Below are 14420 nucleotides of genomic sequence, written 5' to 3' on the forward strand. Positions count from 1 at the left end.
AAGGTAAAGGGGGATACCTAGTCAGTTATACAACAGAAAGGGGGGATACCTAGTCAGTTATACAACAGAAAGGGGGATACCTAGTCAATTATACAACAGAAAGGGAAAGGGGGGATACCTAGTCAGTTATACAGCAAAGGGAAAGGGGGGATGCCTAGTCAGTTATACAACAGAAAGGGGAATACCTAGTCAGTTATACAACAGAAAGGGGGGGATACCTAGTCAGTTATACAACAGAAAGGGGGGGATACCTAGTCAGTTATACAACAGAAAGGGGGGATACCTAGTCAGTTATACAACAGAAAGGGAAAGGGGGATACCTAGTCAGTTATACAACAGAAAGGGAAAGGGGGGATACCTAGTCAGTTATACAACAGAAAGGGGTATACCTAGTCAGTTGTACAACAGAAAGGGAAAGGGGGGATACCTAGTCAGTTATACAACAGAAAGGGGGATACCTAGTCAATTATACAACAGAAAGGGGGGGTACCTAGTCAATTATACAACAGAAAGGGGGGGTACCTAGTCAGTTATACAACAGAAAGGGAAAGGGGGATACCTAGTCAGTTATACAACAGAAAGGGGGGATACCTAGTCAGTTATACAACAGAAAGGGGGGATACCTAGTCAATTATACAACAGAAAGGGGGGATACCTAGTCAATTATACAACAGAAAGGGGGGATACCTAGTCAGTTATACAACAGAAAGGGGGGATACCTAGTCAGTTATACAACAGAAAGGGAAAGGGGGGATGTCTAGTCAGTTATACAACAGAAAGGGAAAGGGGGGATGTCTAGTCAGTTATACAACAGAAAGGGAAAGGGGGGATGTCTAGTCAGTTATACAACAGAAAGGGAAAGGGGGGATTTCTAGTCAGTTATACAACAGAAAGTGAAACGGGGGATACCTAGTCAGTTGTACAACAGAAAGGGAAAGGGGGGATACCTAGTCAGTTATACAACAGAAAGGGGTATAGCTAGTCAGTTGTACAACAGAAAGGGAACGGGGGTTACCTAGTCACTTATACAACAGAAAGGGGATACCTAGTCAATTATACATAAGAAAGGGACAGGGGGGATACCTAGGCGGTTATACAACAGAAAGGGGGGGGGTACCTAGTCAGTTATACAACAGAAAGGGAAAGGGGGATACCTAGTCAGTTATACAACAGAAAGGGGGATACCTAGTCAGTTATACAACAAAGGGAAAGGGGGATACCTAGTCAGTTATACAACAGAAAGGGGGGATACCTAGTCAGTTATACAACAGAAAGGGGGGATACCTAGTCAGTTATACAACAGAAAGGGGGGATACCTAGTCAGTTATACAACAGAAAGGGGGGATACCTAGTCAATTATACAACAGAAAGGGAAAGGGGGGATGCCTAGTCAGTTATACAACAAAGGGAAAGGGGGGATGCCTAGTCAGTTATACAACAGAAAGGTGAATACCTAGTCAGTTATACAACAGAAAGGGGGGATACCTAGTCAGTTATACAACAGAAAGGGGGGATACCTAGTCAGTTATACAACAGAAAGGGAAAGGGGGGATGTCTAGTCAGTTATACAACAGAAAGGGAAAGGGGGGATGTCTAGTCAGTTATACAACAGAAAGTGAAAGGGGGGATACCTAGTCAGTTATACAACAGAAAGCGGGGATACCTAGTCAGTTATACAACAGAATGGGGGGATACCTAGTCAGTTATACAACAGAAAGGGGGGATACCTAGTCAGTTATACAACAGAAAGGTAAAGGGGGATACCTAGTCAGTTATACAACAGAAAGGGGGGATACCTAGTCAGTTATACAACAGAAAGGGGGATACCTAGTCAATTATACAACAGAAAGGGAAAGGGGGGATACCTAGTCAGTTATACAGCAAAGGGAAAGGGGGGATGCCTAGTCAGTTATACAACAGAAAGGGGAATACCTAGTCAGTTATACAACAGAAAGGGGGGGATACCTAGTCAGTTATACAACAGAAAGGGGGGGATACCTAGTCAGTTATACAACAGAAAGGGGGGATACCTAGTCAGTTATACAACAGAAAGGGAAAGGGGGATACCTAGTCAGTTATACAACAGAAAGGGAAAGGGGGGATACCTAGTCAGTTATACAACAGAAAGGGGTATACCTAGTCAGTTGTACAACAGAAAGGGAAAGGGGGGATACCTAGTCAGTTATACAACAGAAAGGGGGATACCTAGTCAATTATACAACAGAAAGGGGGGTTACCTAGTCAATTATACAACAGAAAGGGGGGGTACCTAGTCAGTTATACAACAGAAAGGGAAAGGGGGATACCTAGTCAGTTATACAACAGAAAGGGGGGATACCTAGTCAGTTATACAACAGAAAGGGGGGATACCTAGTCAGTTATACAACAGAAAGGGGGGATACCTAGTCAGTTATACAACAGAAAGGGGGGGTACCTAGTCAGTTATACAACAGAAAGGGGGGATACCTAGTCAATTATACAACAAAGGGAAAGGGGGGATGCCTAGTCAGTTATACAACAGAAAGGTGAATACCTAGTCAGTTATACAACAGAAAGGGGGGATACCTAGTCAGTTATACAACAGAAAGGGGGGATACCTAGTCAGTTATACAACAGAAAGGGAAAGGGGGGATGTCTAGTCAGTTATACAACAGAAAGGGAAAGGGGGATACCTAGTCAGTTATACAACAGAAAGGGGGGATACCTAGTCAGTTATACAACAGAAAGGGGGGATACCTAGTCAGTTATACAACAGAAAGGGGGGATACCTAGTCAGTTATACAACAGAAAGGGGGGGTACCTAGTCAGTTATACAACAGAAAGGGGGGATACCTAGTCAATTATACAACAAAGGGAAAGGGGGGATGCCTAGTCAGTTATACAACAGAAAGTTGAATACCTAGTCAGTTATACAACAGAAAGGGGGGATACCTAGTCAGTTATACAACAGAAAGGGGGGATACCTAGTCAGTTATACAACAGAAAGGGAAAGGGGGGATGTCTAGTCAGTTATACAACAGAAAGGGAAAGGGGGGATACCTAGTCAGTTATACAACAGAAAGGGGGGATACCTAGTCAGTTATACAACAGAAAGGGGGGATACCTAGTCAGTTATACAACAGAAAGGGGGGATACCTAGTCAGTTATACAACAGAAAGGGAAAGGGGGATACCTAGTCAGTTATACAACAGAAAGGGGGGATACCTAGTCAGTTATACAACAGAAAGGTAAAGGGGGATACCTAGTCAGTTATACAACAGAAAGGGGGGATACCTAGTCAATTATACAACAGAAAGGGAAAGGGGGGATACCTAGTCAGTTATACAGCAAAGGGAAAGGGGGGATGCCTAGTCAGTTATACAACAGAAAGGGGAATACCTAGTCAGTTATACAACAGAAAGGGGGGGATACCTAGTCAGTTATACAACAGAAAGGGGGGGATACCTAGTCATTTATACAACAGAAAGGGGGGATACCTAGTCAGTTATACAACAGAAAGGGAAAGGGGGATACCTAGTCAGTTATACAACAGAAAGGGAAAGGGGGGATACCTAGTCAGTTATACAACAAAGGGAAAGGGGGGATGCCTAGTCAGTTATACAACAAAAAGGGGAATACCTAGTCAGTTATACAACAGAAAGTGGGGATACCTAGTCAGTTATACAACAGAAAGGGGGATACCTAGTCAATTATACAACAGAAAGGGAAAGGGGGGATACCTAGTCAGTCATACAACAAAGGGAAAGGGGGGATGCCTAGTCAGTTATACAACAGAAAGGGGAATACCTAGTCAGTTATACAACAGAATGGGGGGATACCTATTCAGTTATACAACAGAAAGCGGGGATACCTAGTCAGTTATACAACAGAAAGGGAAAGGGGGATTCTGTTGATGATTAGTTATTTGAGAAGGAGACAAGTCAAGACGCTGGACCGGGTGATTCAGTTTATAGTAAGGCAGTTTATTATGAGACAAAGATATTTGGCAAAGCGTGCACGGACTCCTTCGTTTAGCTCATAGGGAACTAGCAGAAGAGAGCCCCGAAACATAGTATACATCCAATTTATACAATGAAATAACAGTGTGTTGACGTTGAGTCTAGTAGGTCCGCTCTCCTGACTGGTCGATGAGTGGAGGGACGGTCCACTCTCCAGGTGGTGTCGACTTCCCATTGGCCCTTGGCAGTGTCCTTTGTCCTCGGAGTCCAACACACCTAAGTGTGTGTGTGTGTGTGTGTGTATTTCTGGTAATTCGTGTCTGGGTGCTTGCGATATTCATGGAATGTTGTTCTTTACACCAGTGGTCAGTTCGTGTGGCTAGGGCTTAAGTCAGCCATCTGTCTCTGGGTGTGGTCGTGATTGGTATCAGTTGGTCGCTCAATATGTCTCTGGAATTTTGTTGTGTGCTGTTGTGAAACATGTTGTGCAAATGCCCTCCTTATATATCATTAGGTAAAACGTTAGATTATCTTTATTACAATACCTAGTCAGTTATACAACAGAAAGGGGGGATACCTAGTCAGTTATACAACAGAAAGGGAAAGGGGGGATGTCTAGTCAGTTATACAACAGAAAGGGAAAGGGGGGATGTCTAGTCAGTTATACAACAGAAAGGGGAATACCTAGTCAGTTATACAACAGAATGGGGGGATACCTATTCAGTTATACAACAGAAAGCGGGGATACCTAGTCAGTTATACAACAGAAAGGGAAAGGGGGATTCTGTTGATGATTAGTTATTTGAGAAGGAGACAAGTCAAGACGCTGGACCGGGTGATTCAGTTTATAGTAAGGCAGTTTATTATGAGACAAAGATATTTGGCAAAGCGTGCACGGACTCCTTCGTTTAGCTCATAGGGAACTAGCAGAAGAGAGCCCCGAAACATAGTATACATCCAATTTATACAATGAAATAACAGTGTGTTGACGTTGAGTCTAGTAGGTCCGCTCTCCTGACTGGTCGATGAGTGGAGGGACGGTCCACTCTCCAGGTGGTGTCGACTTCCCATTGGCCCTTGGCAGTGTCCTTTGTCCTCGGAGTCCAACACACCTAAGTGTGTGTGTGTGTGTGTGTGTATTTCTGGTAATTCGTGTCTGGGTGCTTGCGATATTCATGGAATGTTGTTCTTTACACCAGTGGTCAGTTCGTGTGGCTAGGGCTTAAGTCAGCCATCTGTCTCTGGGTGTGGTCGTGATTGGTATCAGTTGGTCGCTCAATATGTCTCTGGAATTTTGTTGTGTGCTGTTGTGAAACATGTTGTGCAAATGCCCTCCTTATATATCATTAGGTAAAACGTTAGATTATCTTTATTACAATACCTAGTCAGTTATACAACAGAAAGGGGGGATACCTAGTCAGTTATACAACAGAAAGGGAAAGGGGGGATGTCTAGTCAGTTATACAACAGAAAGGGAAAGGGGGGATGTCTAGTCAGTTATACAACAGAAAGGGAAAGGGGGGATACCTAGTCAGTTATACAACAGAAAGGGGGGATACCTAGTCAGTTGTACAACAGAAAGGGAAAGGGGGGATACCTAGTCTGGTGGAGACTCTCCTTGTTGTGATGACTTCTGGGGTGGTAATGAGGTTGTGGTGTAGACTCTCCTTGTTGTGATGACTGTACTGGGGTTGTAATGGGGTAGTGGTGGAGACTCCTTGTTGTGATGACTGTACTGGGGTGGTAATGAGGTAGTGGTGGAGACTCTCCTTGTGATGACTGTACTGGGGTGGTATTGAGGTAGTGGTGGAGACTCTCCTTGTTGTGATGACTGTAGTGGGGTTGTAATGAGGTAGTGGTGGAGACTCTCCTTGTTGTGATGACTGTACTGGGGTTGTAATGAGGTAGTGGTGGAGACTCTCCTTGTTGTGATGACTGTAGTGGGGTTGTAATGAGGTATTGGTGGAGACTCTCCTTGTTGTGATGACTGTTCTGGGGTGGTAATGAGGTAGTGGTGTAGACTCTCCTTGTTGTGCTGACTCTACTGGGGTTGTAATGAGGTAGTGGTGGAGACTCTCCTTGTTGTGATGACTGTAGTGGTGGAGACTCTCCTTGTTGTGTTGACTGTAGTGGGGTTGTAATGAGGTAGTGGTGGAGACTACTTGTTGTGATGACTATACTGGGGTTGTAATTTTGTGGAGGCAAAACATAACACTTTTTCAGTCAGTCAGGGATTTCCTCAACAGGCACTCACTACACTCACTGTCTCGGTCTCTCTGTGTGTGTGTGTGTGTGTGTGTGTGTCTCTGTGTGTGTGTGTGTGTGTGTGTGTGTGTGTGTGCGTGTGTGTGTGTGTGCAGGCTGAGCAGTACTCGGGAGGCGTTGGCAGCATCAGAGAGAGAGATGGAACAACAGAGGAAGCAGCACTCTGTGACCGTAGACAAACTACTTCTGCAGACACACAACCTAGAGACCGCCCTGAAGACTGACCGCCTGGTTATCACTGAAGAGAGGTACACACACACACACACACACACACACACACACACACACACACACACACACACACACACACACACACACACACAACCTAGAGACCGCCCTGAAGACTGACCGCCTGGTTATCACTGAAGAGAGGTACACACACACAGACACACACACACACACACACACAACCTAGAGACCGCCCTGAAGACTGACCGGCTGGTTATTACTGAAGAGAGGTACACACACACACACACACACACACAAACACCCAGCCTAGAGACTGACCACCTGGTTGTAATCCATATTGTGATAATACCTCTCTGTGTTCCAGGAGGAAGCTAGCCCAGCTGCAGCACGCCTACACCTGTCTCTTTAAGGACTACGACTGCAAACTAAAGACTGAGGTGTGTGTGTGTGGTGTGTGTGTGTGGTGTGTGTGTGTGTGTGTGTGTGTGTGTGTGTGTGTGTGTGTGTGTGTGTGTGTGTGTGTGTGTGTGTGTGTGTGTGTGTGTGTGTGTGTGTGTGTGTGTGTGTGTATACCTGCCTACACCTGTCTCTTTAAGGACTACGACTGCAAACTAAAGACTGAGGGTGTGTGTGTGTGTGTGTGTGTGTGTGTGTGTGTGTGTGTGTGTGTGTGTGTGTGTGTGTGTGTGTGTGTGTGTGTGTGTGTGTGTGTGTGTGTGTGTGTATATATACCTGCCTACACCTGTCTCTTTAAGGACTACAACTCCAAACTCAAGACTGAGGTGTGTGGCAGAAGGTGTGTGTGTGGCAGAAGGTGTGTGTGTGGCAGAAGGTGTGTGTGTGGCAGAAGGTGTGTGTGTGTGTATACCTGCCTACACCTGTCTGTTTAAGGACTATGACTCCAAACTAAAGACTGAGGTGTGTGTGGTGTGTGTGTAGGGAGGAGACATGGTTGTTCGTCTGGAGGAAGCAGAGAGAGCGTTGGCTCTGAAACAGGACCTGATTGACAAGCTGAAGGAAGAGGTGGAGCAACACAGAGGATCTCTAGAAACCGTCCCTGTTCTCACCGCCCAGGTACACCCTCACACCTGTTCTCACCCCAGGTACTCTGTTTCAGCTGTCAGTCTAGCTGTTTGGAGAAGGTGCTTTTATCCAAAGTCAACCTCCGTTCTCTACCCACTACCCTGGCATTACAGCCTCCGTTCTCTGTATTCTGTGACCTTCTTAATTTTGTAAATTGAAATAAAGTATTTAAAGTCCTGTCTGTCTGTCTTTTTTTCTGTCTTTTTTTCTTTCTTTTTTTCTTTCTTAGGCTGAGATCTACAAGGCGGACTTCCTAGCGGAGCGGGAGGCCAGAGAGAAGTTGAACCAGAGGAAGGAGGAGCTTCAGGACCAGCTGAACAGAGCGCTGGCAGAGATGGAGCGTCTGAAACAGGAGGAGGCGTCACGGTAACACACACCACACACAGCGCTGGCTGAGATGGAGCGTCTGAAACAGGAGGAGGCGTCACGGTAACACACACACACACACACTGGAATTTTTTATTTTTTTATTTCACCTTTATTTAACCAGGTAGGCCAGTTGAGAACAAGTTCTCATTTAAAACTGCGACCTGGCCAAGATGAAGCAAAGCAGTTCGACACATACAACAACACAGAGTTACACATGGAGTAAACAAACATACAGTCAATAATACAGTAGAAAAATAAGTCTATATACAATGTGAGCAAATGAGGTGAGATAAGGGAGGTAAAGGCAATAAATAAGCCATGGTGGTGAAGTAAATACAATATAGCAATTAAACACTGGAATGGTAGCTTTCACAGTAGATGAGTGTGCAAAGGAGCAAAATAAATAAATAAATACAGTATGGGGATGAGGTAGTTGGATGGGCTGTTTACAGATAGCTATGTACAGCTGCAGTGATCTGTGAGCTGCTCTGACAGCTGGTGCTTAAAGCTAGTGAGGTAGATATGAGTCTCCAGCTTCAGAGATTTTTGCAGTTCGTTCCAGTCATTGGCAGCAGAGAACTGGAAGGAGAGGCGGCCAAAGGAGGAATTGGCTTTGGGGGTGACAAGTGAGATATACTGTGAGGGGGGAAAAGTATTTGATCCCCTGCTGATTTTGTATGTTTGCCCACTGACAAAGAAATGATCAGTCTATAATTTTAATGGTAGGTTTATTTGAACAGTGAGAGACAGAATAACAACAAAAAATCCTGAAAAACGCATGTCAAAAATGTTATAAATTGATTTGCATTTTAATGAGGGAAATAAGTATTTGACCCCCTCTCAATCAGAAAGATTTCTTGCCTCCCAGGTGTCTTTTATACAGGTAACGAGCTGAGATAACGAGATTTGTCAGTGGGCAAATGTACAAAATCAGCAGGGGATCAAATACTTTTTTTCCTTCACTGTACTTGCTGGACCAGCGAGCAGAGATAAGGTGGGACTTTACCTAGCAGGGTCTTGTAGATGACCTGTAGCCAGTGGGTTTGGCGACGAGTATGAAGCGAGGGCCAGCCAACGAGAGCGTACAGGTCGCAGTGGTGGGTAGTGTATGGGGCTTTGGTGACAAAACGGATGGCACTGTGAGACTGCATCCAATTTGTTGAGTGTTGGAGGCTATTTTGTAAATGACATCGCCGAAGTCGAGGATCGGTAGGATGGTCAGTTTTACGACGGTATGTTTGAATGGGATGTGTGGATTCAAATGAAGTATTTAATGTGTGTGTGTTGTTTGTTTGTTTGTTTCAGGGCTCGGATGGAGAAGATGCAGCAGAGACACCTGGAGGTCTTCAGACCACCACGACCCCACATCACCCCACAACCAGGTACACATCACCCCCCACAACCAGGTACACATCACCCCCCACAACCAGGTACACATCACCCCCCACAACCAGGTACACATCACCCCCCACAACCAGGTACACATCACCCCCCACAACCAGGTACACATCACCCCCCACAACCAGGTACACATCACCCCCACAACCAGGTACACATCACTCCCACAACCAGGTACACATCACTCCCACAACCAGGTACACATCACTCCCACAACCAGGTACACATCACCCCCACAACCAGGTACACATCACCCCCACAACCAGGTACACATATCACCCCCACAACCAGGTACACATATCACCCCCACAACCAGGTACACATATCACCCCCACAACCAGGTACACATATCACCCCCACAACCAGGTACACATATCACCCCCACAACCAGGTACACATATCACCCCCACAACCAGGTACACATATCACCCCCACAACCAGGTACACACATCAGCCCCACCACCAGGTACACACATCACCCCCACCACCAGGTACACACATCACCCCCACAACCAGGTACACACATCACCCCCACAACCAGGTACACACATCACCCCCACAACCAGGTACAGCATGTGAGCAGAGTTGAGCTGTTGGAAATCCCACTCATCTCTCATGGAGCCACGTCCAACCACTCCGCTCCTGTTCATTAAAATCACCATTTAACCAACACCTTTTTTCTGACTACCTGGACCTTCCAATTGGTTATGAAGTATTGAAACCAAACCATATGATTTGAATGAGAAGTATTACAATCAATATAAAATGGTGACTGTAAGAAGAGCTCATCATTCCAAATAGACTACATGTCATATTAAACAGCATATTAACACTCTGAATAGGATACATGTCATATTAACACTCTGAATAGGATACATCATATTAAACAGCATATTAACACTCTGAATAGGATACATGTCATATTAAACAGTATATTAACACTCTGAATAGGATACATGTCATATTAAACAGCATATTAACACTCTGAATAGGATACATGTCATATTATACAGCATATTAACACTCTGAATAGGATACATGTCATATTAACACTCTGAATAGGATACATGTCATATTAAACAGCATATTAACACTGAATAGGATACATGTCATATTAACACTCTGAATAGGATACATGTCATATTAACACTCTGAATAGGATACATGTCATATTAAACAGCATATTAACACTCTGAATAGACTACATGTCATATTAAACAGCATATTAACACTCTGAATAGGATACATGTCATAGTAAACAACAGCATATTAACACTCTGAATAGGATACATGTCATATTAAACAGCATATAAACACTCTGAATAGGATACATGGCATATTAAACAGCATATTAACACTCTGAATAGGATACATGTCATATTAACACTCTGAATAGACTACATGTCATATTAACACTCGGAATAGGATACATGTCATATTAAACAGCATATTAACACTCTGAATAGGATACATGTCATATTAACACTCTGAATAGGATACATGGCATAGTAAACAGCATATTAACACTCTGAATAGGATACATGTCATATTAACACTCTGAATAGGATACATGTCATATTAAACAGCATATTAACACTCTGAATAGGATACATGTCATATTAAACAGCATATCAACACTCTGAATAGGCTACATGTCATATTAACACTCTGAATCGGATACATGTCATAGTAAACAGCATATTAACACTCTGAATAGTATACATGTCATATTAAACAGTATATTAACACTCTAAATAGGTCAGGAGACAGACAAGGAGTCTAAGAAGGAACTAAATGAATTATTTAGGCTATATTATTTCAGTTGTTTCAAGGCTGTAGTCTACAAAGAAATACATTGTGAAGCATTAGGGAGTGAGACACAATAGGCTGGTAGGGAGATAAAGCTCTCAGCATTTAAACAACATTTACTTGGATTAAAATCATTATAGTCTATACGTTGTGCATATAGGCTGTGACTTACATAGAATTAAATACAAATTAAACAAAAAAGGCCTTATTAGGGTCTTTCATTACATTCTTTTTTATAGATTTTTAGAAACAGGAGTTTGGCCACTCTGGGGCTTCAGACTCATGTGATGGTACCTGGAGAGACGGCCAGTGTCTTCAGACTCGTGATGGTACCTGGAGAGACGGCCAGTGTCTTCAAACTCATGTGATGGTACCTGGAGAGACGGCCACTCTGGGGCTTCAGGCTCATGTGATGGTACCTGGAGAGACGACCAGTCTGGGGCTTCAGGCTCATGTGATGGTACCTGGAGAGACCACCAGTCTGGGGCTTCAGGCTCATGTGATGGTACCTGGAGAGACGGCCACTCTGGGGCTTCAGGCTCATGTGATGGTACCTGGAGAGACGGCCACTCTGGGGCTTCAGGCTCATGTGATGGTACCTGGAGAGACGGCCACTCTGGGGCTTCAGGCTCATGTGATGGTACCTGGAGAGACGGTCATTGGTGTTTGTTCTTCACTGGTTGCCCTTTTCTTGTGGCAACAGGTCACAAATATTGCTGCTGTGATGGAACACTGTGGTATTTCCCCCAATCGATATGGGAGTTTTCGAAAACAACTCCAGTTTTGGAATTCTTGGTGGATCTGTGTAATCTGAGGGAAATATGTGTCTCTAATATGGTCCTACATTTGTCAGGAGGTTAGGAAGTGCAGCTCAGTTTCCATCTCATGTTGTGGGCAGTGTGCACAGCCTGCCAGGTCTGCCTACGGCGGCCTTTCTCAATAGCAAGGCTATGCTCACTGAGTCTGTACATAGTCAAAGCTTTCCTTAAGTTTGAGTCACAGTGGTCAGTTATTCTGCCAATGTGTACTCTCTGTTTAGTGCCAGATAGCTAGCTAGCTCTCGCTCATAGTAAATAATACAACTAAAGAAAAATGTATAAAACAACAATAAAATGGTAACAGTCAATATTAGAAATATAATAAACATAAAAGACTAAACATAAGTCAGTTATTGCTTACTATGCAGATGTTATTATCCAGTGTCCCTCGGGCTATGTTGCTCCTTCGCCCATGAGTACTTTTTTCCTTTGGCTTCAATAAGTTACTATTTGTAATTATTTTTTACATCTTAGTCATTTAGCAGACGCTCTTATCCAGAGCGACTTACAGTAGTGAATGCATACATTTAATTTAATTTCATGCATTTTAATTTTTTTTGTACTGGCCCCCTGTGGAAATCGAACCCACAACCCTGGCGTTGCAAACACCATGCTCTACCAACTGAGCCACAGGGAAGACTAATAAATAAATGTAATAATGTAATAATAAATGTAGTAATCTCTGTCTCTCTGTCTCATATCCCCAGGGAATACCTTTAACACTTCCTCGCGCAGCGTGGGATTGTCTGCAGAGGGAGTGGCCGGAGGCGGGGCTGAAGAGCTTCCTGACTACCGCTGTCCAAAGTGCCAGTACCAAGCCCCCGACATGGACACCCTGCAGATACATGTCATGGACTGTATCCAGTAACACACACACACACACACACACACACACACACACACACACACACACTGCAGATACATGTCATGGACTGTATCCAGTAAAACACACACACACACTGCAGATACATGTCATGGACTGTATCCAGTAACACACACACACACACACACACACTGCAGATACATGTCATGGACTGTATCCAGTAAAACACACACACACACACACACACACACACACACACACACACACACACACACACACACACTGCAGATACATGTCATGGACTGTATCCAGTAGCGCACGCACACACACACACACACACACACACACACACACACACACACACACACACACACACACACTGCAGATACATGTCACACACCTATAAACACACACACTTAGACAGATATGGTGGGGGGGCTGAAACGAGAGTAGATCATCAGAATGATGACGTCATTGTCGTAGACCTCTCTCCTTCTCATCTCTCTCTCTCTACAGTCCTCCCCCACACTCACGCCTCCCTCCCTCCATATCTCTCTCTCTCCCCATATCTCTCTCTCTCTCCCCATATCTCTCTCTCTCTCCCCATATCAATCTCTCTCTATCAGTCTCTGTCTCTCTCTGTCTCTCTCTCTCTACAGTCCTCCCCCACACTCACACCTCCCTCCCTCCATATCTCTCTCTCTCCCTCTCTCTCCCCATATCAATCTCTCTCTCTATCAGTCTCTCTCTCTCTCTCTCCCAATATCAATCAATCTCTCTCTCTCTCCACATCCCTCCTTCCTGCTGTCCTTCTCTCTCTCCACATCCCTCCTTCCTGCTATCCCTCTCTCTCTCTCTCTCTACATCCCTCCTTCCTGCTCTCTCTCTCTCTCTCTCTCTCTCTCTCCACATCCCTCCTTCCTGCTATCACTCTCAGACTGAAAGTGTAAATGAGTCTTCTTGACCTCCAACACCTTGACCCTGTGTACCAGGGGTGTATTCATTACGGAAACCGTTTAAGAACCAAACTGAAGCAAAAAGAGCAAAACAAGAGTTTCTATTGGACAAATTCCCGGTAGGTCCCTCCCCCGTTTTTTGTTCTGTTTGCTTCAGGTTAGGAAACGTTTCGCAACATATTGAATACCGCCCCGTGGTGTCTGTCAGAATGTGAGCGTATGGTAATTAACCATGGCCATTTGTGTTAATATTGTCTGTAATTCTAGATCTTTCAAGTACAGAGTGTTTTAAATTGTTGTATTGGAGACGTAATAAATATATAAATATTGACATATCACAAAGTTTCGGAAGGTTTTAATTAATATGTTTAGTTTCCTGCTTTACCTGAGCTGAGTGCATGATGGGACACTGGGATGAGACCAAATCCTCATTTCCACAGAAAGATATAACCATGTTTTTCCTGTATTTAGTATGTGGTTTAATCCAAAATATACAAATAAAATCTAGAAGAGAAAGTGAGGTGGTTGATTAAACAATGTGAAAGGATATTTCTGACACCAGTGATGGGGGAAAAACTCAGGATTTCTAAACCCTTTGGAGGTTTCACCAACCCCCAAAAAACAAACGGTTTATTACTCTGAGCTTTGAACACAGTGACATCTGCTGGTTAGAATGAAATATTATCGTGTTTATTTATTTAGATTCGATGGAAAGGTGTCAGCGTTGGCAATCTAAATGTCGTTAGACTGCGGGGCGGTTCGCATTCTACAT

At 44.1% G+C, this 14420-nt stretch overlaps 1 protein-coding gene across 5 annotated transcripts in view; it reads left to right on the plus strand.

Moving 5' to 3' along the window:
- The window catches only part of ikbkg (inhibitor of nuclear factor kappa B kinase regulatory subunit gamma), a 131286-nt gene extending 117303 nt beyond the window's left edge, over positions 1–13983 (plus strand). For 2 of the 5 annotated variants that reach the window (XM_082959778.1, XM_082959777.1), the window contains 6 exons: positions 6299–6451; positions 6757–6829; positions 7332–7466; positions 7705–7841; positions 9150–9226; positions 12577–13983. In XM_082959778.1, the coding sequence (XP_082815904.1) occupies positions 6299–6451; positions 6757–6829; positions 7332–7466; positions 7705–7841; positions 9150–9226; positions 12577–12737 (736 nt within the window). In that variant the 3' untranslated portion in view covers positions 12738–13983. Of the gene's footprint in view, positions 1–6298; positions 6452–6756; positions 6830–7331; positions 7467–7704; positions 7905–9149; positions 9227–11290 lie in introns of all 5 variants that reach the window. The other 3 variants (XR_014379957.1, XR_014379958.1, XM_082959779.1) reach the window with 3 other exon arrangements.
- The last annotated feature ends 437 nt before the right edge of the window (positions 13984–14420 follow it).

Source organism: Salmo salar, chromosome 13, assembly GCF_965601325.2.
Source record: "Salmo salar chromosome 13, fSalSal1, whole genome shotgun sequence".
Lineage (NCBI taxonomy): Eukaryota > Metazoa > Chordata > Actinopteri > Salmoniformes > Salmonidae > Salmo > Salmo salar.